Source organism: Tetrao urogallus, assembly GCF_951394365.1.
Source record: "Tetrao urogallus genome assembly, chromosome: 3".
NCBI lineage: Eukaryota > Metazoa > Chordata > Aves > Galliformes > Phasianidae > Tetrao > Tetrao urogallus.
Window position 1 is genome coordinate 41,794,935 of NC_136815.1, and position 27,041 is coordinate 41,821,975.

The 27,041-nt window shown below is 40.2% G+C and overlaps 1 protein-coding gene across 1 annotated transcript in view; it reads left to right on the forward strand.

The window, feature by feature from the left end:
• Positions 1 to 27,041, forward strand: part of KLHL14 (kelch like family member 14) — a gene marked incomplete at both ends in the record, with an annotated part of 57,776 nt that overhangs the window by 6,517 nt on the left and 24,218 nt on the right. Inside the window, one exon of the mRNA XM_079533986.1 lies at positions 9,790 to 9,911. Coding sequence (XP_079390112.1) covers positions 9,790 to 9,911 — 122 coding nt within the window. The remainder of the gene's footprint in view (positions 1 to 9,789; positions 9,912 to 27,041) is intronic.

Genomic DNA, 27,041 nt, shown 5'->3' on the forward strand with positions numbered 1-27,041 from the left:
CTCACACCACTGCCAGGTAGGACTCCCTCCAGATCCATCTGCCTCCTCCTGAGTGGTGCAGTCTGCTTTTGTTTCTTGAAGGGAGTGGACATGCAAGCACAGATTGCGTTTGTTAAAATTCTTCCAGTAGCATACTGAAGACAGAGTGGTAGAAAACAGAAAACCTGGTATGGTGTTGTTTGTACCCTTCTCCTTGTCTTTGTAGGTAGGTGTATGTAGATGTATCTGCCTGTCTAAACTTTTATTCCACTGGAAAAGCCAGGGAAATTTTTCCCAGCCCTCTTGTTTTAGAGGGAAAATGAGGTTAATTAAAAAAGTAAAAATACAAAGAAATTAAGCCACTCAAACTGAGGACAAAGTGCTGGGAAAAATGGGAGCTTCCTGTATTTAACAAAAGGTGCCCCTTTCAACCATCTATGGCAATCTGTGCAGTTCATTTGCAAATGCTATGGATCCCTAAAGGAATGCAGTTGTCCCTCATGAGATCCTGTGCTGATCTTGTCTAAGCTTTGCCAACACAGTCCAGGGCTGTTGTGGAAGGGGAAATACAAGCCACAGATGGTGCAGGGACTCCTAAATAAGGACATTGCCTAGCAAACAGTGTCCACTTAGTATGATTTAGGTGTGCCTTCCGCTAATTGACTGCTGTAGGATCAAGGTGAACAACACACACCTGTCTCTCAGCTGTCTGCATGTCCTCTCTTTTCCTGACACACGTCCTCCTCAAATGGAGAGAGGAGATGAAGGGGAGAAGGTCACGCAGACCATGTCTGCATTTAGTCCTTGAAGGCTTAGGTTCTCCTTGGTGGAAGAATATGGAGGTTCTGAATTTGTGACTGCTGACCAGTCAATGAAACAAAGCAGGAATGGTGTAATTATTTCAGTTTATACTCAAAGATAAATACTGAAATCTTTTTGAGCTTGCACTCAAAGAGAATGTACAGTAAGTTTTGGGGGGTGAGAGAAGTAAGGAGAGCAAGCAGCACAAAAATGAGAGAAAGTGTTTTTGCAGAAAGAAACCTCAAGCCAACAAACTTTCAGTTCTGATAAACAGATAATGGGAAAAAGTGCTCATAATCTGTAAAGACACCATTTTGACCTTTCAAATTACTCATTTAAAATAACCAAAGCAGTTTCATAATTAGGACAGTTTGTTAATATCCTTTTGCAAAATATGGTCTGAAAAGATCAAACATTCAAGTTAATTGGATTCCTGATTAAAAATTTGGGGCTGTCCTCCACTGCTCTGTAAACTTCTCTTTCTGTTGTTGGTTTTGTTGCTCTCCTGCCTGGTATTACAGATGCATCAATCCACCTACCGACTTACCCAGCTACTAAAGAAATTAGCCTTATGAGAAGAGAAAATCCATTATTAGATACTTTCTGGCATTGCTTTTCATATTTGTTGGCTTCCTTAAATTTTCTTTAAAGACTGTCGTGCCTAGTACCATTACTAGTCGACTGTTCTTGCTGTATTCTTGGAAAGCAGACAATGAACTTTGAGCAAATGTTACCAGCTGCCAAGTTCAGTGGAAACAGACGGCTTACACTGAAGCTGGAAGCAAACATAGGTTGATGCCGCAGTAGATTCCTCTGATCTTTCCCTGACTGCTGCCTTCTTTTAGAAAAATGAAGTGGGAAAGGTAACCAGTCACGGCTTATGTGAGGCAGCAGCAGGTTCTGTTTCTCAACAGCTTCTAACGAAAAGGAAGCTCAGCTGGAGAGAGCACAGCCTCTGGTGCGGAGACCTCCTGTAGTCATAGATGTCTGATATAGAATCAAAAAAAGAAAGACTTCTGACTTTTCACAGTGTGTGTGTCAGTAAGGAGAGCTGATTGAAATTTTCTAAGAGGAAAAATGCAGACTTGACCACCCTGCAGCATTCTATAAACATTTCATTTTACTGCTTCTGTCTAAGACAAAGAAGAAAAGGAAAGAAAAGGAGATGAGGAAAACAAATTTCAGCAGCATTTAGATTTGACATTTTCTTCGTGGGTTTTTTTTTTTTTTTTTTTTTTTTTTTTTTTTTTTTTTAGTATTCAGGATGAAGGAAGTGTAGGATTATTCAAACTGCCAGCAATATGGTAAATTGGTTGTTTGCAGAGTTTTGCCAATAGGGTTTATGACACAGGAGATTTTTTGACTGTGAATATAAGATTTGCTATTAACATTGCTGTGATTCAGATAGATCCCTTACAATGCTTCAGGTATTCACTGAGTTGCTAATAAGGTTATCTTGAGCATTCAGATCTCAGTAAATGTAAAGTTGTGTTCAGATGATCTGTTTGTGTGGGTATTATTGTTATAGGAAGTGCACAAAGCTATTAGACCTGCAGTTTTGTAATAAGCTTCCACAGAAAAATATTTGGTTGCAACATAACTGGTGCAAAAGAGATGACACTTTGATTAAGGAAATTTTCAGGGAGATGAGCTCATCACAGAGACAGCACATTTATTAAAGCCTGTATCAAGCTATAAGGTACAGCATTGTTGTGTAGAGATAAAGCAACCCTGACAAAACTCCGCTTAGAAACACTGCTGAGAAACTTTGTGAAGAAGTGGTACCAGTCTCTTCTCAATACAAGGAATAGGCTGGACACAGGGAGACAAAGAGGAAAGCACATTCCTGTGCGTTCCTCCCAAAGAAAAGCTGATGATAGGTGCCACTCTTCCAGGATAGTGGTCCACTCCTAAGACATCCACTCAGAGGGTTTTATCCCCAGAGGAAAAGGCATTCATTTTAAATATCCTCCAGCTAAAAATATTCCATAACTCTTTGAGGTTTACTTATTCTAAATGAGTAGCAGCAATGGGTTTGGATTCATAAAGAGAAGATGGGGTATTCAGAGCTCCAAACATATTTTAAATTATAGAAAAGAAACTTGTTTAGCAACTGTAGGTATAAAGTGTTCAAAGAAAACCCCGACTTGTCAGGTGTATGGGAACTGCGGAATCACAGCCTGAACCTCTGATTGATCACCTGAGGTGAGCCATGAGTCAGCCACGGGAGCACAGGTGAAGGCAATCCACCTGTGCTGCCGGAAGGGTTGGAGCCTGGCTGCACCTCTCCTAGATCCATTTAAGAGCTGGCTACCAGTGGGAAAGGAATCCCTCCTCTAGAGTTTCATAGTGAGCCCAGGATACGGGTAAGCGTTCTATCTATTCTGTTTTGGTATAATAACTGCATAGCCAAACTCTCTGGTATATTTCATAACTATAACATCTGTACGTTCGTTGATTATACACCAGGTCAATGTGCAACAGTTACATGTGGCCTGTCAGACAGAAAGTTCACCCACTTGTGAGCTTTTGCTTTTTAGATGGAGGCAGAAATGAAAAATTGCTGTTGAAGCAACCACTGACTCTTCTTCTTTCTAGTACCATTATTTTTTTAAGTAAAATACATTGGGGGGAAAAAAAAGAAGAGTAGATTCAGAGAGGGAAAAAAAATAACAGATCTCTCTCTGTGTCCGCGCACAGCCTGTCACTGGTCAGCAGGACTGTGCCTTGACTGTACAGCATGGAGAAAAAGTGAGGGAGCAGCTGTATTTTGGGCACCACTGAAGATATTTAGTGAATGTCACTGTGAGCTCTGCTGAAATGAGAGTGTGTACTGTGGGCTTTTTTGTTATGTAGGCTTTATAAAGCGAGTGAGGAGGTGAAAATGAGAATCTTTGTGATACTAGTGAATGGTCAGACTGATTTTTAGGTTTATGATTTCACTGGGAAGTTTTTCGTTGTTCTTTTGGGTGGATCTCCAGCAGAATGTATGAATAGAACAGCAAGAAAATTCAATTCATAAAGAAACATATGTTCAGTGTATTTGTGAACACTGTTTGAATCTAAGAACTAAACCATTTCTTGGTCACAATTTGCGAAGAGATTGAGGAAGACCTCGGTATGCTTTGGGTTCTGACAAATCTGAAATATTCATTTAGATTTGTACATTGCCCACAAGATCTATATTCCTGTCAGTTTAGAGTTGTGGCAGAGTTGCTGCCTGCAGGACTTGATGTGCTGATGGGGAGAGTTTAGGTCCTTCTCCTGGCAGTACTTGTGGGGCTTGGAAGAGATTCTGGATATCTGTCACCTACAGGTTGCAGTCTTCATTAGTTTATTGATGTGCTGCCATAGCCTCACAACACTTTTCTGTCCAAAGTAAAGCTTGGATTTGTATGTTATGGCTTTCATCAAGTTCATAGTTAAATTCCTGGTTAATGATATTTTTCCCACTGTTAACAACCATGTGTTGCTAATCATGACTGTCTTTGCAGTCAGCTGTGGAAGCCAAACTGTATCAAAATAAGCAGTTTTCATAAGATGTTGTTGCACTGAAATGCCTATCCAGAATTGGGAAAGGGAATTGCTAAAGATCTCATAATATGTTCTGTGATGACAAAACAGATTCTTCAGCCATGGGTGGATGCATGTCTGCATCATCAGTTCAAGTTCGCAGTCAGCAACTGGATTCTCCCTTTTATTTTTGTTGGACCCAAAAGTCCTTCTGAGGCCTCTTTGGAAGAAAAATGTGGAGCACCATTCTGGTTTCTGAAGGTTAAATTGAGTTGTTAGTGTTAAAAGAAAGGTCTGTATCTGAACTGCTAACCAATACAGATTATTTGTGTATGCTTTTTCTGGGATTCTTACTACTTGTTGCTTTGGTCGTGTTACAGTGTATCAGTCTCTATTTTCTCAAATCTGTGGGTGTTCCTAAGCTTTATCATCCATTCATGTGCTCTAGCTAAATCTGAGCTGGTCTTTTGCCTACTGTGTTTGAGCCTCAGTTTGGTGAGAAAACGTCTGAGGTTTAGTTTGGCTCTGCTGCAAGTAAGGTCAGAGCTCAAGCAGGAGTGAAGCATCGCACATGTACCACAAGTTTCCTGGTCTGAAGAGCCACCTGACTCCTTCCGTACTCAAATAGGAGTGACAGTGACTATAAGAGAATGAATGGTCCAGGGTTTTGGTGCTATTGTAGCCTTGAGTTAATCTGAAAGTGGAGTTGGAACAGCTTTTTCTTTTTCTTTTTTTTTTTTTTTTTCCCCATGGATCGCCATTATCACCTTTATGTCCAAGATGCAGTTTTCTTTCTGATGTAACCCTATACAGAATTTCTGAAGAAACACAGGATTGTCGTTCTTTGTTTTATTCTCTTGCATTCTCTTCTCTGTGCATTCACCAATGCAGAAAGTGAAGCTTTACTGCATTGTTTAAAAACTGAAGGAATCTGGAGCAAATCTGTTGATGAAGCTTATTTTCTTTCCTGTCTTTGTAGAATGAACTTCTATTAAGTGTCAAGATGGGGAAAATGCACAGCAGTGCAAGATTGATGGATAAGCTAATTTAAAAAAAAAAAAAGACAAGAAAAATATTTCCTATTAATGTGTTTTCCATTAATATGAGGCTATCGTGGTTGTAAAGGAGTTTTGGGTGTATGTGGCTGTAAGGGTTATTGAGATCTCTCGCTGTCTTTTCTGCTGATTATTCATAAGGTGATAAACTCTTCTGAGCTCAGGGTTTTGCTCAGTATGCTCACAGTTAAACTGTAGAATAAGCACCCTGAATTTCAGAGCTGATGCACATCTGCAGCCTTGGAGGTCAGTAGCATTTAAGTATGTGATAGGTATTCAACAGTTCTGACAGTGAAACCATTTATGAGATCTCAAATTCAGCATCATTAGGTTTTCTGTGCCTAAATGAAACAACACATGTTGACTTTAAAATATACTTTGGTTTACAGTCTTGTAATTACACAAAATAAGTTTCAGGCCACATAGAGTACCCAGAATCTTAATTAAGGTGAATTGTTTTAAAACCTTTGCAGAACAGAAACTGCGAAGTGTTTGCAGAATAATAACAGCACATGTATATGTATCAGTGAGAACCAGAGTTCTGCATTGTAGGTATAGGAAATGCTTTTGGGATAAGATATTGATAATTTTATCTCAGCTTTTTGTGTGACATTGGCCTGCTGGTTCATGGCAAGCATTATTTTAGCTTTCCTGACCAAGGCCTGCTACTGTTTATTGAACACAAGATGCTCGTAGTAGCATTGCTAGGGACACTGTAAACCGCAGAATGTGACTGAGAAGTATATTACACTGTGAAATAAGAACTATGAAGAGTGTTTCAGACAGAATACCAGGTGTTACTCATGATATTACTGAGTTATCTAAATAGCAAATGCATAATAATGCAGGGAGAGGAGAATCTTTGTCTTATATATATTTTTTAATTTTTCATTCATCTTAGTGTTTCACTGAATTACATTATTAAGATTTAGGAAAGGCTTCTATATATGCAGTGATCATTTCCAGATGTTTCATATTTTAGTATACGTGGTGAGATGTATGAGAAAGTTTTAACAGAGCTGCTCAGTATGATACCTAACACAGATCTAATGTAATGTAATGGAGCTAAGAAAAAAAAATTTTTTTTGAACTCTGAATGTTGGGATTCACACCAGAATTTAAAGAGCAGAATTGGTTTCAAGTAAACAGAATTGACTCTGAGAAAACATCTCTTTAAAAGCATACATATCTTCAGTCACTGTATTATCTTTATACTAGAAGAGCTCTCAAGACAGGTTAGTTAGATATTGTATGATCTTGAGTGAGGTAACCCATGTCTTGGTAGTCAAATGAGAATTCACTTTGCTTTTGATGGAGACTATGCTTGCTATTAAATACGTATTAAACTTCAACAAAAGGTTGCTGTTCATACTGCTTCCCATCTTAAGTATGTAAGAAAACTAGATGTTTTTAGAAATTCCCAGGTAACAGTTCCACTTCTTCTCAGGATATAGCAAATGCTCAGATTGTTTAGCTGGAAAAGTAATGTTAAGGATAGTTGCAGCTGCCAAAGTCTGGAAACTCTGAGTTACATCTGACATTTCATTCTTCACCTTAGCTATTGAGCCTTGGCCATTCATTGGTTTTTCACAGTGCTTTGGAGTTAGAAGGGAGTTTCACAGATGAAAGATGAAAATCAAAATAAACTCCTTTATCAAGTAAACCTTGCAAGGGCATTCTGTATTTTAGAATACACAGGGAGTTGATTGTGATATAACATACAACACGAGGGGGTTGGAATAAACAATTTATTCTCTATTGTTAGGGATGGCCATGCATAACTGACTTATGGCTCTGGTTTGCTCCGCCACTTGTTACATGTGTAGTCATCCCTAACTCGTACCAAAAATAGTTTATCACGCTCCTGCATTGCATAGTTTTTATCAAATGTTCTCTCATTAAAAACCTTACTGGGAGATTGAACATTTCAAGACGCTGGCAAATGTTTATGAAAGCTTTCCCCAGAGCTTGGTCTCAGTGAGTTGAGTCTGTGCTGACAGCAATCACGAGATGGCTCCTGATAGACATAGTCTAGTGGGCAGGTAACAATCATCATCTGACAGTAAATAGCAGGTTTAGTGCCAAGGTCAAAGGCTGGCTGCTCAGAAAGCCTGTAGGCTGTGGGGGCTGTCTGGAGCTGTGAGCATGGTGTGGTGTGGGACAGCTGTGGTGTCACTGCCCACACTGTGCAGTGCCTGTTCACACCAGGAGGGCGACTGTTTTCCTGCTGGTAATTCAAGACCTTCCATGAGCCCTCAATTCTTTGAAAAACAAACAAGGCCATCTGCCAGAGAATTCCCTGGCCATCACTGTGACAGATGAATCTACATCTGTAGTCATCCTCTTTATAGCCATTTGAAGGGTTTCATTTGTAAGTATCTGAATCAGGTATTCATCCTTGTGCTCCCTTCCTGAATTAAGTTCAGGGCTGTGAAGCCAGAGGGTCTGAAGTGTAAGTCTTAGGAGAAACAAGTGGCAGAGGGAACTGGGATTGTTCAGCCTGGAGAAGAGGAGGTTCAAGGGAAGTATCTCTACTCCCGGAAAGTAGGTTATGGTGAGGTGGGAGCTGGCTTTTTCTCCCAAGTAGCAGTGATAAGATGAGGGAGAATGGCCTGTTGCACACAAGGTGGTTCAGGTTGGGTATTAGGAACAATTTCTTCTCAGAAAGAGTGGCAAGGCAGTGGCACAGGTTGCCCAGGGAGGTGGTGGAGTCACTGTCCCTGGAGGTGCTGAAGAACTGTGTGGATGTGGCACTGAGGGACATGTTTAGGGGGTATGGTGGAATTGATGGTTGTACTAAGTTATCTTGGTGGTCTTTTCCAACTTCAGTGATTTTGTGATATTTTTTTTTATTATTATTATTTTGGGTGGCTGTGCACATCAAAAGCACAGCTCAGATCATTTTGCTCATTCCTCCAAAGAGCGGTTGCATTCCTGACACCAATGGGGGTCAGGCTTTCCCCACCATTTATTTTAGGCCATAACTGAAGGGAATCCACTTACACGTCTCTGTGGCAAAACATCTTGACTTGGAGTGTTCTGTAGGGCCTGGAGCACCTGGGCACCACTTGCAGGGTTGTGGTGATGGGCTTTGGTCAGCAGCATTCCCCAGCTTGCTTTGCCAGGAGAGTTTACTACAGACCAACATATTGATTGCTGCAGTGATATTGCTCTGATGGGAATAACATTGGTGTTTTGTAAGGGTGCTTTCCATTAAACGCTTGGTCCTCCTGCACATTTGTCCACGTTGGTGCAGATATTCCAGGCTACCTCACCTTCCTCCTTAACAGGAACAGTTTAAGCATAGACCTTATTTCATTGTTATCACTCTCTAGCTTAGTATTACCGATGAAAGTTCAATTGTATGTGAAGTGACTGTTAAAGCACTGAGACTCATCTGGGGGTCTGGGCCCTCCCTCCCCTCTTTGCTTCCAGTTGTGCTAAATCCCTTAATGTTGTGAAGAAAGCGTACATTCATCAGGTAGAGTGTTGGAGGCCAGGGTGCAGATAACCGCTTTTACTGCATATGAGACATTGCAGTCCTGTTCTTAAGAACTGCCAGGCAGATTGGGAATCACGGTCACGGTTAATAGCAGCGAATTGCCAGCAGTTGATGGGTGGGTAGTCACTCCTTTCAGTGGTTGCCCCCTGGGGGAGAAGGTAGAAAAACAGAGGGAGGGAATTAGAGTGACTTTGCACAGTTGAGCAGGTTCATGCCGCTGGATCAGTGGCAAGCATTGGCAGGGCTCCACTCTGGGGAGGCTCACAACAACATCACAGTCTCATTTTTACCAATTGGTGTTGCTATAGCCAGTGGTGCACAGGGGGAGAGCAAGGAGAAGGGGGGAGAGCTGGGGGAGAGGGAAAGCAAGAGCCTGGGCTAAATTAAACAAACAAAAAATGCTTGTAAGTAGTGTTTAACCCATAACCGTTAGCCCAGTGCTGCTAATTGTGCTAAACTATATATCTGAAGTTCAGTGTGTGATTAAAGAGTTGGCTCACAAACTCTCTGCATAACCTTAATTTTTTCAAGGTTCTTTGAGTGTAGAATGGCTTATAATAATGATTTTGACTAATACGATTTTTGACATGCAACTTTAATGCTTAACCTTAGTACAACTCCAGAGCATTTCATGTGTATTCAGCTGTAAAGAGTGATGATTTAAAGGGATAATATAAGAAAAAGGTCGTTCTAGAATGAACCTCTAACAAATTGCATAAAAGAAGCTTATTATTCCATGAGTAGAGAGATATGTAGCTTTTCTGATCATTTTTCTGCTTGGTTCAAAAAATTGTTGAGACATGATTGGGGAAAGAAACACAAAAAATGAAATGGAAAACTGCAAGCAGTGAACATTCTTTTGATGGTTATGATTTTGTTGCCACTAAAAATACTCTTCAGTAATGCGGTTGTTCCTCTGTCTTCTTGTTTTGGGTGAAGAATTCGCTCCAATAAGAAAATGCTGTTATTGGTTGGAGGATTGCCTCCTGGACCTGACCGGCTACCCAGCAATTTGGTTCAGTACTATGATGATGAAAAGAAGACATGGAAAATACTGACAAGTAAGTGGTTTATTTTTGTACAGTTGTCTTGATGGGTTTAAAAACATGGTTAATCAAATTAGACACTTTATTGATTTGTTTCTCTTCAGAGATTTGTTTATGTATCACAAGGGGCTTCACAATGGAGCAATAAATTGAGATTGCAGAAGATGCTAATTCTATAATAGGATAGGCCTAAATTAACACTGGCTTAAAATCATTCCAGTAAGTTTTTTAAGTAAACTTGTAAGTCTTCCATCCTGCGACATGAATGCATGCATATTTATGTAGATGTGAACAAAATCTAGTTTAGGAAAAAAATAAGACAGTGTTTTAGTCAGCGTTCTCACTCAGTTCCCTGGTGAGTCATAGAACTAGAGCACACCCCCAGTTCTCTTCTGCATTTTCATTTCCTTCTTCCAGCTTTATCTGTTGTCCGCAATCATTAAAGAAAGGTTTCCTTTGTACTGTTCTGCAACCACTGCCGACAGAAACATTGGTGGAATATGTGAGCTGCAGTAAACAGTGCACGGTGGCTTCTATCACAGAATTCCTCCCCACCTTCTTTTGAAGGTTGGTTGTGTTTTAGAGCATGTATTTTGCCTGGAGCATTGAGGACTTCGGAACTTATTGTTGGTTGCGATTTCCAGTCTAACGTGGTCATGGAATCAAATCATAGCTTCTTGAGTGCAGCAGGCTGTGTGTGCATTAGTCCCCTTGTGGCTAAACTGGCTGCATTGGTCAATAAAACTAAATTTTAACTGTCAAAATTGCCCAAAGCAGTATAGGTAAAATAATAAATGAGCAATTTTGATCCATAAATCAAAGACATACTTCTAAAACTGGGCAACTGGTAAAACCTGGATTTCCTAATATACATCCTTATTTTGAAATAAAATAGCATTTTACAGAATTCTGTTCTTCATCTGTTCAACCTTTTAATGGGATGCACTCATGTTTAAATTATATGCACAGATTAGGATGATATAGAATAAAAAAGAAAATGACTGTTATGATGCATTGAAACAACGCCTCTGCAAATTGCCTTATCCTATGAACAATTTAGGAACCATTCTCAAAAAGCTGCAGCATAAAGGCTTAGAATTAGGTGCCCTGGATTAATAATTGAAGACATTATTTAAGAATGGAAATTATAAAGGGAAATATGAACTGTATATTGGGGAAGTCTACAGCATCCATGCTAGGGGGTATACTATGCCTCACATTTTTTATAACCGTGGAATAGGGTACAGCTCTGAAAGTAAAAGAAAATTCTAAAAATGGTCAGTGAAAAATATTATGTAGGACCAACACATTCTGTATTTTTGAATTTGTTGTGTCTAATCCAATGGTTCACCCTGATATGCAAGAGAGATGCAACCCTCGCGTCAAGATCTGAACCCTCCGCTGCATTAAATAACTTTATTCTGAATCTCGGATACCTGTAGATATGTAAGATTTTGTTTGAATGAAATTTATTCAGTTCTTGCTTATTTACAATGTGATGCTATCTTCAAAGCTGTAGGAAAATGCACCTGGAGGCAAGATACCTAAATGTTCTGGTTAAAAATATTGACTTGACTTCACAGGTAGTATTTGAATAACAGCCATTTATGGTGGTGTAAGAAGATGTTCGTGAACTATTTTATGTAATTATTATCAAAATAATGTAGGCTTTTCTGGTACAAGTAGTACCAGCTAGTAAACAAAAATTCTCTTTCCATCCTGTTGGTCTGGGTTTGTGTTTTAGATATGCTGAAGAGAACGCTTATCTTTTCTCACTGAATAAGACTTAACCATAGCAAGAATGGTTCACTAGAGAATATTACTACTTGCCAAATATTAACAATAATTATTTTTGAAAAATTGAAGCAAGCATTTTGAGTAAGCAGATGTTTTATGCCCCTGCGTTGTTTTCCAATTTAATATAAAGAGAGCAGGAAGTGGGAACAGATTGGAATAGAGCTTTTGTCTTGTCCACTTGTAAAACATTGAACGACCCTGGTGTAGCATGTGAGTACATGGACTCAATGGTTTTAAAAAATGTTGTTGAGCTGTTTTAGGAAAGACTACAAACTAATCACAGTGTAACATGGTGGTAGTAAAGTGCACTTACGGTGTTGAATAAGCATACTGTGATGTTTAGCTGGTACCTGGAAATGTAAGGACGTTGTGCTATCTTTGGTTTTGGTGTATATAAGTATAGTTTTGTCCACTTTTTATCCTTTTGCTGCTAGCTCTATTCCAATCAACAGTTTTGGAAAATAATTGATCTGTTTGTCCTATTCTAGCTTACAATCAGCAGTGAAGGAGGGGGAGGTTATTTCTGCTTTTTTTTTTTTTTTTTTTTTTTTTTTCCACTTGTTCAAACAGCATTGTTGGTCCTGAGGTTGCAGATTACCCCCTACTCGTTAGGTTAAGTGAGGAGCTTGTTCCTGGAGAACAGAGACAGAGGAAAAACCCATGTCCTGCTCTGTGACTTTTAAGTGAAAACAGTATTAGTCCTTGTGTCTGGTACCTCAGGGTGCTTCTATCTCGTTATCACCTGAGGTGTATGTAATTTCCTCCTGTAGTAGCAAACATTTCCTCTTCCATCTGCATTACTTGTTTTCTGCTGTCCATGCCGGTGACACTTGGACTTAGGGATACAATCTAGCAAACCTGCTGCTGGGTGCACCCACTGAAGAGGTGAATGTGGTCTCTTCTCACCCGGTACTGAAAGGAGCTCCAGAAATTATTCAGTGGGGTCTGCGGACTCATGTGCTGACAGATGCTTGCTTCTTGTGTTTCTTCCTTTCTTTTCTCTTTGGAGTGGCTGTTGGACCTATTCCTTTACTTAGGGTTCTGTGTCCTGCCTTGTGCAATGCACAGGGAACGCAAAATGCCAGCCCTCAGGAACTGCTGCCTCCATGTAAGTCATAGCTCTGTATTTGGAGCCATGAAGATGGTTACAGGTGGAACAGCACAAGCTATTGAGTATGACAGCTCAGCAGAGTAGCAATCTCATTTTGTTCCCACTACAAGACTAGATCTATTGGCAGGGGATACTGCCCACCTCTCTCTGCCTGGCTTCCCAAAGCACCAAACGCATCAGTACTAATGGGAGTAATTCTAAAGGAATCAGGAAAACAACTTGCCTTGTTCATAGATCCAGAAGAGGAGGGGAAGCGTGCACCCATTTCCAATTTTTTAATGTCATCATCTATAGGCAAGAATGCTATGGCTCAAGGGATCGGTAGATTTTTCACAGTCTAGTATTACTGTGTATATTTCCTGTCTTGTATTTCTTATAGAGTTATTTTTTTCTATGTTGGCAACAAAGGTTAGAGACAGAAAAAGAGAAAACAAGTAGCATTTCGCAAACATTTTCTGCCACCTAATTTTATTTGATGGGGTCACAGTCCTAACCTGAGATTCATAAGGTGCAGATTTCTGTATAATTTGAAACATTTCTTACTGTATAGTCATGCCTGAGCAAAGTAGAGGATTTTATAGATGTATGGCCAAGTACAGCAGACAGATCTTTACTGCGTGATTTCTTTCTAGCCTTGCTTACGCATACACAACCCCGGTTCATTTTTTTAACTGAGTGCTGCCTATGTCATGTAACAGCACCAGGCTGCTACTGGCAGTGACACAAACTGAAGCTGATGGGTGTTTGATAATCCTTACAAACAGTGACGTTCTGCTCTCTGAAGGGTTTTTCATTATTCTATGAGGTTTTACTGTCCTTGTAACTACTTACTGGGTGCAGGACAATCAGGGGTCCCCATAACACAACCTTATGCCTCATTGGCCAGGACCAGCCACCACTACTTCTATTTTAATTATGAGCTACAGCTCTGCCAGGAATCGTAGGACTCCTTTGGTTGTTCACTTTATCTGCAACACTTAAGATTAATTAAACTTTAAAGATATGAAATAATGTTTTATTTGTTAGAATTATTCTGTAATCAATGCAAGTTTCAAAAAATGAAGCCTGTAAAGATTTTCTTTTTTGTGTGTTCAGAATTGCATAGCTTTCCCAAAAACCCTACTGCTAAGGCAATGATGTATTACTTTCACTTTCATTATATGTTTTTAATCAGAGCGTGACTTCACACTAGACAAAGCGATGCTTTATGCATGGTCTCACTTGTTTTTTGCTAAAATCTTTTGACATGATTAATTTTACTTTAATGCTTTTGTCTTGTTGTAATGGTAAAGATGATGGGTATAAACCAGGACAAAAAAATACATGCTTTTCTGTCATAATGCCTCTGAGCATTTAAAAAATATATTAAATGAAAGAAAAAAAAATCACAAGAGACTGATCCAACTGGAATTAAATTTCTTGCTACCTGAACAGAGAATGAAAGAAATAAATGAAAATGATGCAGTCCTTGTTTTATTTTTGGTGTTTTTTTTGGTATTTTTTCACAGCAGTGTATCCATCTGTCTGATTAGAAGTGATAAGTAGGAGAGAAAAGGTATCTTACACATTTTGAGGTATACTCTCAACACAGGACTTTCTACCTGTCTAATGCACAAAGGGGTAAATATTAGGAAATATTACTGAACGCTTACAGGGCACTTCCCATCTGTAGTAAGCTGCTGCAGATCTTTCCTTCATATTGGTACTTTGTTTTTTAAGATGATGCTAACTATAACATTCCTTTCCCTCCCTAGATATCTATGTTGTCTGTCTAAACCATGAAGAGGAACCAGAAATAATCCCAAATAATTCATGGGCAGTAGTGCATTTATGCTTAAGTATTGCACTTGGTTTGGATTTGAAATCAATGTAAAAGCCAATGCCATTGGCCAATGAAAAGTGTAGCATAGGCAATATATTTGGGTAGGGAAGACAAGAAATGCATAAAAGGTCACCGAAGTGAAGAGTTTTACCAGGATAACCAGCACGTCCTTTCTAGTCACCTAGATAGCCTTAATCTGATTTTAACTCTCGAATTTCTGTGAACTTCCTGCTCTTTTCTAGGTCTACTTCAGTCTGTTGTGTTTGATCAGTCTGGAAGGACAAATAATGAATCAGACACTTTGATATCCTTCTCCATCTCTCTCTTTCATGCCAGCGGCAATCACACAATATCAGGGAGTTGTCCTTGCTTGCTTGCCTGCCTCTGTCTGATGGACACGAGGCAGCCAGTAACCTTTCTGTGCTCCTTTGTGAGTGTGTCTTCCTTTCCCAGATCAGCTGTGTTTTCATTTTTACATGAGGCAACTTCTACTTTAGGTATCTTGGTTAGCATACAGCATATTTTTATTTCTGTCATTCTGACTTCTAAATTTTCCTTCAGTGCTTTTTGTGACACTGCAGCCTCTTGGGCAGCAGCCCTCCAACTTCAGGAGCAGTGTTCTGAGTGTCAACCTGCACTTAAATGTACTGGTGGTTTGACAAAACCTTTCAGAAGCACACAGGCATTATTTATTCATTTTTACCAAAAGAAAGTCATGTGAGAAGACAAAATGGTTTGCTTCATGTCATTGTCAGCATCAGAAAACCTGGGTCAGTCTCTGTCCCAGCCTGCCTTTTTTCTGCTGGCATAGTGGGTATTTCTTTTCTGTTTCTGCTGGCAGTTCTGTGGCACTTAATTGTGTCAGCCTTTCCTGTACAGAACAGTACTCCGTCCTTCCTGGGTAAGTTAATAACAAAGCCCTTGCTCCACTGTTTTCTGAAATGGCTTTGGCACTGCAGTTTGTTGGTGCTTCATGTGCCTTAACCATTTTCCCTTTAAAAAACAAAAACAAACAAATAAAAAACCAACCAACTCTGCCATATTTTTTCCCAGATTGGTTATCTACAAAAAAAGCATTACAATCTATATGCTTACACCACAAGTTCTTAGGAGAAATTTTCAAAGGCATTAATGTCAGTTTAAATACTACTGTATGCCTAGCAGATACTGTGGTGTTGGATGTTTTTACTTCTTTTAAGTAATTGAATTCAGTGTAGAACTTTTGCTTTCTAGAAGAATGTTAGTGTGTTAGAAGCAAAGTTTTCCTCCTTCAATTTACCTCTAATCAATTGGTAGATTGAATAAAAGAAGTGGTGCTTGCAAGAAGTGAGTAGAGTCAGATGGACAAGTTAAATCTCTTGACATGTGCCAGTTATAGTTTCTCTTTCATCACTTGTGAGAACAGTACATACTTATGTTAATCAAAAATGTTTCTTGATGAACAGCTCTTGGCAGCCCTGATAAATTTCTTCTCTTACTTCATTTATCCAGCAGTCTAGAATGCTGCAGTTTCTGCTTTAGTGCTGTATCAAGGATGGTTTCACCACTGCATTGAAAAGCTTGAACAAGTATTAGTGTATTACTAGGGCAGAAGTCTTGATATTACCTACTAGGCAAATTCAGTAATTGTAATAGGTATATGTGGAAGTTGTGCAAGTATGTATACACATATCCACATGCTCCTATTTATTCTCTTTCTTAGGCAAGTACTCTGGTCGCATTAAAAACTAATTTTAAACATAAATTCCATCTGTATTTCTTATCCTTACGTTTAACCCCTTTTAAGGAGTTATAAAACCGGAAAGTAAGGTCACAGTAGGCAAGGGAGTCATAAAAAGAAATGTTGACTGACTGGTGCGGCTATCCAACACTGGATTCTGGAGACCTATTCAATGCAGTTAGGCACACTGCCAATAAGCTACATGTTTTCACATGTGGAAAAATGAGAATATAGTGGTGAGAAACAGCAATATAGTACAGTATTTTTTGTGTGTGTTAGAGGTAGCCACAACTTCTGTTCCAAGGATGATGCACGGGAATTCAACCATGCAAGTGCCATTAATGATGCATGCTTGCATATCTAAGAGCAAGACAGAGCTTTAAGAATGAATGAAAATGTAGCCTGTTCTCACAGTGAATACTGTATTTGTTAAATATTATTTTCTTGTGCATTACTATTTGAGATAACTCTCAAGAAATGTCAGCCTTCCTTCCGTGTATTTTTCTTTTTGATTACAATGTTACTAGCTTCTCCTTTTACACACCAGTGTTATTTGACTTGTATGCTGTGATAACTTCCATTCTCTGTGCCTGGCTTGACCAAGCAGCCTGTTAAGTTCATTTTGCCTTTTTTCAGCTGAAACCCTCAGAGAATGAGGGGCTAATATAAATTATTCACATTTTTTAAAAACAATTTTAATGGAGGTTTTCTACTTATAAAGCAGATTATTGTGCATATTCCCCACTTTAATCATAAGTATGGTGTATCATAGGTAGTGGACACCTTTCTCTTCCTATGTTCTCAATTCCTTTATGTCTTTCTACACAGTGTCTTTGAAATGACCAGCCATACTAACATTCTAGGCTTTATTAAGGCCAGATTCAGTCTGTGCTGAAGCCCTCAACAGTCTTTCAGGTTTTCTTGGCTGCCTTCTGCCATTTGTTACAGACTTCTGAACACCACCTACCTTTCTGAAAACCCGGATGTATGAATTTTTTTCATTTTCTTTTGCATATGCAAAGATAACTTTCAGGATGTTGATCTTTCTCTTGCATATATGGTCCTGCCTGAAAAATACTCATCATCATCCTCAGAAGCTCCACAAGCAGTTACTTTCAAGTCAAAAAGTCTTATCGGAATGTTCTGCTGAGTTCTCGTGCTCAGCCAGGACTGTCTATGGATACAACCCTGTTCCTAAATATTCTTAGGCAGAGGCCAAAACAGTGCAGAGGTGAGGTGGGGCTGATCCAGGTAAGAAGTTGGCATGTGTAACACAGGTGAAATATCAGATGTGTCATTTGCATGGTGGTTGTGATGTGATTCTGTCCTTCTCTGTAGACATCTTGCAAAGAAAGCTGCTGATTTCTAGAGATGCCAGTCTCTGCTGTATCCTAGCAGGTATATTGGAACCTTTGACTCAAAACCTTCCTCCTGTTTTGTAGAACTTACCTTTTTCTACCTCCTATTTCAACTTCAGTTGTTCATCTTTACAGATCACTTGAGAATGAGTTTGATTTTGCAGCAACTTCTACAGCTTTGTTCTAAGGCAAAATGAAAATGTTCTCTAAAATGTTTTTGTGAAACCATAGTTGTATTAGAATGTCCCTTCTCATACCAACACTTTCTGTAGCACAGAGAAAAGGCAGGCAACTGAAGTTCAAGTTTCTGCATTACCCTGCTTTCCCCAAGTCAGAGTATAATTCCTTTGAGTCCCTCATATATGTCCCAATGGATGTTTCATAGCTTTGTCCACAGTTTGTGCAAAGCCAGTTGTGGATCAGAAGCAACATAGCTCCAAAGAGGTTGCCTTTTCCAGCAAACCCAAGTGAGTAACATAACATAGGTGCTTAGACTTAATGTAGCCTTAAAGGACCTTCAGCATTTCAAGTTATCTCAGCCTATGAGGATCTCGTGTCAGCTGTAAACACACATACTGTGTGTTGTCCAAGCAGAGTGGGGACTGAAAGCTATGTTGGCCTGGCATCCATTCAAAGCAGATGCCCCATTTGGCTAGATATAGTTTTCACTGGAAATCATGTGACTTTACCGAAAGGAAATATCACCAAAAATGCTCTCACCAGCTCTCTGTACGTTCCTTAAATGCTGTTTGGCCAGCGTCTCTAAAAATGGAGCTCTTTGGAATAGGTAACTTCCATGCAAAATCGCATGGTGTTGGATGAATTTAATGCTTACTGTAAACATGGCTTTCTACTAGTTAGATGATTTCAGGTAAAATGTATGTGTTTATTATCATCTAGTTGCACGAGGATTTATGTGGCATTAGTGGGAACCAGGCATGTATGGAGATGAAAATGAAATCTGGAGTCTTCCTAGTTGCTTGCTTCAGAAAGCAATGTCTTTTCTAGTATCTAATGTGATATTTTATTTATGTATAAATAGGATGCAAACAGGATGGCAAAGCACCACTAGCTGGGCAAAATGTAATCATAAACAATTCTCATAGAAATCCTCTGACTTCTTGAGAAATTGATAACACACTTTATAAATGTTCTCCTCTCAAATCTTCCTAAAACAAAAGAGAGTTTCTTTCCAAGAAGTTTGGTTTCCAATTGCTTGCAATACATATTTCAGAAACCTACCTTATTTTTCTCAGTTTCCTACTACTGTTAGTGGGGAGAGATGCACATTTTGTATCCTCAAGTTTATTTTCACTGTTGTATGTGCTGTATTGCACTGTAGTCTCCTCCAGTTTGTAGGAGGCTGTTCTCTTCTCAGTTTTTCTCTATTTTCTCACAGCTTCCTTTCTTCCTTTCCTTCCCTGTCCCTCCTCCCATCCCTACCCATATATCCTCTGCTAAGGACAGAAATAAAATTTATTATGGATTTGGATTTTTTTTTTTCTTAGCTTTCTGTCTCATACCAGGTGTTGTATGAGCTAATGTTTTCGTTTAACTGAATGCTGGAATAAGTACCTGCAGGAACAGACTAATATGTCTTTACAGGGATGGTTTTTGGTATGTTGTTCTATCACATTTATATATTGTGATTCTACTCCCAAATGGAGATTGTGCTTCTGTAGGGTATGCAACTGCAAAATGACTGTTCATACTGAGGAGAGAAAAAAAAAAAGTGTTAACAAATTGAATAGTAATGAATTAACCTGCAGAAAAAGCATTTTGCCCTAGTACACAGAAACCCTGCATAACTAGAGCATATAATTTTAAATGAAGCAGGCTCTAGGAATGCCTCAATGGGTGTGATGTCGACAGTAGCTCATAATTCATGGATATGAATTATGGCTGAGTATCAGGAAAAAACTTCTTGACATTGAGATCTATTAGGTTGTGGAATAATCCCCCATGGGAAATGGTGGAAACTCCATTGCTGCAAGCCAGACTGAGTCCTAGGAAAGGCACAAATCCTGACTTGGCCTTAACCTTTTAGGGAAAATGAATTAATTGGGTGGGTGGGTGCACAGCCTAATTAGGTGATGTTGGTCTGGGGCAAGCAGGAGAAGTCCAGTGTGGGCTGGTTTTGTCTGTAGTACAGTGCGTGGCAGGAGCTGTATTTTCAGCACAGAGGGGCAGCTGGTTTCAGGTGCCCAGCAGCAGCCAGCATCCATGTGAGGCCTGAGAGTGGGGAGTGAGCTGGGCAGCCCAGAGAGACCCTGGGGAGTGCTGAGAGGGACAGTGAGGGGGAGCTGGCTTCCCTTCTGCCGCATGAATGCTACCTCTGACCCCAGGTGCTGTAAGGGTTCAGCAAACACCCATAGCTAACAGCATCTGATGTGAGCCTGTAGCTCTCAGTGACTGAATGTAAAAGTTCCTATTTTGTTACAATTAAATACTGTTCTCACTGCACACAATTTTAACTTTAAAAAGCGTTCAACTCTGAGATGGCTACAAATAAAACTGTGAAGGAAATCAAGCTTGTTTTCTTGTGTGTAAAAGCAAAATAAATGTGGGTGAAGTGACTGTTTTGAAGTGATGGCAGTAACCAGCACCTTAGTGTATAAAGGCAAACCAATATTTTGAGATTCTAGTTTAAAAAAAAAAAAAAAAAAAAAAAAAAGAGAGAGAAGGTATGACTCCAAAATATGAAACGAGGAGATGGGAAATGTTCCTTCTTGGGCTAAACTGTAAAGGACAAAGTCAGACCTATGTGTGTATCACTTTCAGATGGGGAGGCTCAGGAAATGACATTAATAGAAGTCATTAAAATAGATTTTAACGGAATTATCGTGATAAATAGTGTAATAGGAAGAGTAGAAAGGCAGCTATCTTTCTCCTCAGAGAAAAGGAGAGCGGAATGTATGGGTGTGATCTTGACTCATCATCTTGCTGGTGGTCGGGAATTACAGCTGCTCTATGTGCGCAGCTTAACTAGCATATACACCTTACGTAGAAGATACTTTTCTGATTGCAGTGACATGAAAAGGATGTCAGTTACCGGATGAGAAAGAAACAGATTATTTTTTTTCTAGATGAATTGTTAAAGAGTAACAGAAAAGAAGTCCAATTAAAGGTCATTGAGTGGTTTTCTGCCCTCATACATGTGTAAGGCATTGTGTGGGCATAACTAATGTGAAATTTGACTCTCAAATTTACTCATTTGCCGGATGCAAAACTGAAAGGAAATCTTTATGGCCAGCTTATAAGGCTATATAATGAAAAATTACAACAGCAGAAAAATGTATGCGTATCATATCTCTAATTCAGCAAAGTATCAATCACACTGATGTTCAGCAGTGTGTTTAAATACATGCTTAAGTACTTTATAAAGTACTGACTGTAAACATCTTTATATGACTGTGCATTATCATATGACAGAGATCATCTGTGTGCTATCTTCAGAAAAGTGAGGTCATGTTAGGAGCCATGGCAGGCAGTACAGAGCTGGGTGACACATGGTGTTCACAGCCCAGTGTTCTGGCTAGCCCCCCATGCAGCCCTCATCTCCAAGAAGGAAAGCTGATGTCTTCACAGGCTCATTTACACTTAGTTTTATTCAGCAGGATCACAACTGTGGTAATCAACCGTGCATTTAGTGGCTCCCATTAACTTCTGCTCCAAGGAAGCTATGTCCAGGGCAGAGTCTTGTATAAGGGCTTATGTGCAGTGCTTGGGCCTCCATCCTAGGTCTTGTTAACACGTTTCAGGGGCTTTCTGTACCAGGTTCAGTTTCCCCCGATGAAGTTGGAGCTGCTATTCTCTTGTTAGCTCATGGGTACTCTCTCCAGCACAACCAAAAGGAAAGGATCATTTGAACACTCAGAAGTTTGATTTTTCTTAACTGCAAAGATTTACAATAGCAGTAAAACCCTTCTCCTGGAGCAATGGTTTGGCCTCAGCTGCTTCATTTTAACAGCCCGGCTTCTCCTAGCAGAGGATGACTGCCCTGGAAAGGGTTTGCCCCCAGGAAAAACACCATCAGTGTTTTTACATGTAACATGTAAATGTAGCGCCAAACTACTGCAAGATTCATGAATGCACATGCTTTGGGTATGAGGAATCTCCATTAAGAGTGCAGGTGTGATGAACTGGTCACTGACCTTGGTTGATTTTCTGCTGCCCAAGGAAGGCAGACACCAGAGCCATCTTCTGAGTCCCCAGCTGGAACTGTTCTGGGTAGGCAGCAGGGACTGGTGCAAAATTACCAGGGGAAAGCACAAGCTCAGGATAGTCTGAGCTTTTAGAGATAAGAAAAGTGAACTGCATGCACCAAATTTATACTGCTTTGTGAAACCTGTGAATGAAATGTACTTAAAAATGATTCGGAGCAGCCCAGAGACGCTAAAAATCTGGAGACGAGGATTTGATTTGACCATGTTGATTGTTCCTATGTGCCTTTATAGCATGTGGATACAGCACCTATTAATTAAACTCAGGCCCTGGACCCACTGGGACCTCTGAAACAAAGGAAAACCTGAGAGTGCGCTACTTTGAGCTAAGTCACAGAATTTCTTCAGGTATCACTGAACTGTACTGCAACAATTTTAGTACTCACAGTTCTACCCTGGGAGCGTTCCCACTCAGAGCAGCAATAATGCTGCCCTTTGTCATGAGCCTAAAGAAAGCCTGAGTGCCTGATTATGATTCTTTCAGGGAAGTTCCTGCTGAGTAAAATTAGCAGCACTGCCAAGAGTTTTATCTCTGATCTTGTGCATTTATGTATTAAGACAAAGCTTCATGATTTGGCTGATTGTTTTTGAAATGGGAGGGCTGGATCTCACGGTTGAAAATTAAAAGTAAATTGAAAGTAAACTGAAGGAGCATCAAGCATCTATAGTGTCCTGCAGTTAGCGATATGGACTGCAATTTTTAGAAATGTTTTGGGTTATCAGCAACTTGTACCATAAATACATGTTCATGAGTACTGTGAAGTACCTTCATTGAAATTGTGTATATGAACCCTATGTATTGCAATAGAATTGTATGCCTTTTTGTAATTACTCACAGGCTTTACCTATTGCAGAGTACCAAAAAATTATTATGTTTGAAAATGAAGCAAATAGAAGAACTTATGATTTGAAAGCCTATATATAGCTGATTATATGGTACTGTCTTATCAGACTCAAAGTCTGAAGTTCAACTTTAAGAACTTTTTGGATAGTAAAGGTATTTCTTCAGTAGAAACACCACTCTGTTTTGTGGGGTCGCTTTAGTCAGTGCAAAATTTCAGTCATATGGTGTGCAAATTAAGTACGCTGGCATGAAAAATAGGCTGATTTCACCAGCTCATTTTGTAGGTATTTGCAAACTGCTTGTTTGTTATCAGTGGATTTTGTGTTTGTTTGTTTGAGTCTAAAACCTTTGTAATTTGTTATAATCAAAGGATTGCAGGGCATCCAATTCACCTATTTTTCTTCAAGGCAGCAGCCACCAGTTGAGACACAGCACGTGCTTGTGCTCGTGTTCCTAGGAGGCTACAAATGTGAGGTAAAAGGTGCTCTTCTGAACGATTCTAACCAGTGTTTTAATGTAGGTTGAGCCAGTGGCTTTTTTCAACTCTTAGAGGCTATAAGCAGTAGCTGCTGCCCAGCTGATATGTAGATGAAAATTTTTTGTGTCATTTTTGTAAAAACACATTTATTTTAACCAGATGTGGACCAACAACATCCGTATGAATACACATGAGCAGATGCACTTATTTGGGATTATATTCTATCTTTAGTATTTTTATGGAGGCTGTGAACACATGAAACCAAATCGGTCTGTGTTAATGTCCAACAATGATGCATGCAAGAAGAATTGGGGGTATGCTTACTCCAGTCTGTGATGCAGATCTGTGGTGGGGATTCCCAGCAGCTGCCCTCTGGTATGAGTGGCTTTCCATTGCTGAGCGGGAGGAGGATGAAAAAGAAAAGACCAGCTTCAAAACGATCCTGGTTTTTTGCTCCTCTTCTCTTGACCACTTAGAAAAGGGTGAGGAGTTTGCAGGAGCTTGAAGGGCAGGTCTGGGACAGAGTGCTATAGAAGTGATCTGGAATACCTGCCTTTCATGGGAGACTGGAAGAAAGCTGGATGTTGGGAAGGAGTGCTCAGTTGTATTTGACTTGCAGGTTTGATAATAATTAGTGTTACTGGGATGGATGATGCTGTATACCTCTGTACATCACCTCTTTAGGGAGCTGAGACAATAGCTGTAATTATGGTTTATCTTGATGCAATCCAAGTTGGGATTAGCCTTGAAGACAGCTCTGTGTTTCCTCTGGCATAGAAGAAAGAACTATCTTGGAGAAGTTCTGTAGGTTATTTTTTTGTCTCTCAGAACCTCTTTCCCCTTCCCTACTCCTATAATGAGAAAGCACTCTTTGTCAAAAACAGGCATGTTGCTTCCAGATCATTATTAGAAGAGAGAGAGGGTGAGAGATTTGGCAGTGTATTGGCAGGGAAGGGAACTGTGCCTGCTGTATTTCACTGGGACTGGCGTGTGGAAAAGAAAAGCAGATGTGTGTGGACTGCCAGCAAAATCGCTGAGTGATTCTCACTGCATTCTATGTGTTTCTGTGTTTCGGGGAGCTAACTCAAGACAAGCCAAAGCAGGTATGACTGAAAACTGTGCCAGAACCTGAGCATTCCCAGAGCCCATCGTAGCTAGTGGAGATGGAGGGGCTCAGCATCCAGCAGGATCAATGCACAAAGCATTTATTGAGTTGTTTTTTGTTGTTGGTTTTTTTTGTTTGTTTGTTTGTTTTGTTTTTGTCTGTACTGTGTGTGATTTCCTCCTTTTCACACTGAATGTGAGGAGCAAACAGAAGTTAACTGCCTGGGAGGAAGCTGACTGTGTCTTTTTTAGTGCTGCATTTCACCTCTTTGTTTTTGGTTGGCTGTGAAATGTAAAGCCAAAATATGATGGAAATGGTTTTCCAGGGGGAGGGGGAAGGCGAGAACAGCGCACACCATCTAGTGGCTTAGCATACAACTACCGGCTGGAAGGGAGAAGGGCAAGGAAGAGATGCGACAGGATGAGGAGGACTCCTGCAACTCTTGCCATGAACTCGATGTGCTTTGGACTCCGCAGCCCCGAGATGGGTGATGCAGAAATGCTGGAGCAGCTGCGGGGTACAGAAGCCACTCAGCTGTCTGTCAAACCAAGAGTGTATCACACACAGATGAGTTGCGCTGAACACAGGTCACTTGAAAAGAACATTAGAAAGCTGGTGACATCAAGCCTTCTGAATTGGGAAATATGAGAATTAAGCTGCTTCTGCAACCTTAATTTGGCCTCTGTTTGCTTAAGCATTAAGATACAATCTCTACTGATAACGCGTGCTATTCTTTGTCATGTCAGTGCACAAAAGGGACTGTGCTGAATTTCTGCTCACAGTATTCTTTCTGTGTTGTTCAGCAAGTAGATCCAGTCTATCATACATGACTAAAATCTTTTTCCGAAGACGGAATTTTTCCCCAAGGTTTCCTTCCAGTGTTCACAACAACAGGGTCTGACTGATTGGCATTGGTTAGTGTATTTTCCCACATTCGCTTTGTGAAGAGCATAGTCAGTCACGGTTAGAATTTTGCAGTTAAGGAATAGAGGTGCAATGAGATCCAAGTCAGAGGTATCCTTTACTTCGAGGGGCGCATTTCAGGACCCTTTCAGACCTTGCTTTCCTAAATGCCAGTCTGCTTCAGTTACAACAGCACACACAGACCGCTCTGGCATGTTTGACACAAGGGTCAGACACACAGTGGCTGTTCTCAGAATAGGTGAAGTGGGTAGCTGTGGACAGCTAGCTTTAGGGACTTGCCTAGCACCGCAATCAGAGTGTGGCACAGGTAGGGATGAAGTCCTGTCTCTTCAGAAGTGAAGCAGCCTATTGTAATCTGAAGTCTTTTTCAGCATTGTGTGGTTCATTCATAGGGCAGCCCCATCCCCTCTATGGGGGCTATGGTTACATGGTGTGTTAAGCTGCTGCTGTTTTTTGAAGTTTCTTTGTACCCAAACCCCATCCCGTGTTCCTGTCTCCTTTATATCGCTGCTGAAACTTGTTCAACTCCCAAGTGAGCTGGCTTAGGGCATTAAATCAAAATGAAACTATCCTCTCTTGTTTTCTGTGTTATTTTTCTACCAGACTATTGCTTTGAAAGGGCTCACTGAGGAATGCCAAGGAGAAACTGTGCTGCCATGAAGGGGGCCCTGGATTCCCTGGTCTCTGAGAGGGGCAGGCCCACGAAATTGAATGGTGTCCAATCAAATGATTTTGTACCATGTGTGCTGGGGCTGTGGTTAATGCAGGCTTGCACTGTTGCTGATATAACAGACCTTCCCATATGGCCACATGTTTTGCTCCATCACCCTTTTGTCTATGGGTCTCTGGTGTTTATGACTGAGTCCTCAGCAAGATAGGCAACTGGAAAGTATCAGGGTTAGGCTGTATCAGCATAAATATAGAGGTACTGGAGAGGAACTGTGCACTGCTGCCTTTCATACTGGTAGTCCATAACCTAAGTGTCCCGCATCTGCTCGTTGTTTATGTAGATATGAATGTGATCTTGCTTTTTCAAGGTATGCTGAGAAACAGGCACATTGCCTAGGCTTTTTTTTTTAGATATGCTGTAGGCATTTCTGATTTTTTATTTAAGGCAGTTACTGAAGACAGTGGAGGCTAGGTGCCCTGGGAACCAGGGAATGCAGAGAACACAAGCTTTCACTAAGATCTGCTGACAGCAAAGGGGTGTCAGAAGTCCAAGATTTGGGGCTGTGGGTCAGTATGTGTTACTATATTTGTAGATGTGCCACCTCTTCCTCCAGTCCTGGTCCCTTTTGCCACATCTCCTCTGATGTGACCCAGCCTATCCCTGTTCTTTTCAATTTCATTCTCTTCTTGAATTTCATCTAGGCTCCACCAGGACCTTGTCTAAGCCATGGTTGCCAGCACAATGGGTCCTGGTTTTATTTTTGTCTCATCCTCACTTTCCTACACCAGACTAAGTTAAAGTCGCGAACAATAGCTTGCAAATGAGCGTCTTCAACAAAGATTGCAAGACACTTGAAAATACTTAGCTATGTATTTTTTAGGTATTTGTGATTAATTATAACAATTATTTTTGATTTACTATAATGTACATGTCCAATCCTGAACAATATAGTATTTAAATTAACCTGACCTTTCATCCTGTTCATCAACAGTCCACGACCACGCATGCATATGATTTGTGAATTATAGATGGTCCTGTGTGAACATGGTTCACTCCGTAAATTTTGACACCACTTGATTTGAATAGCAGCTGC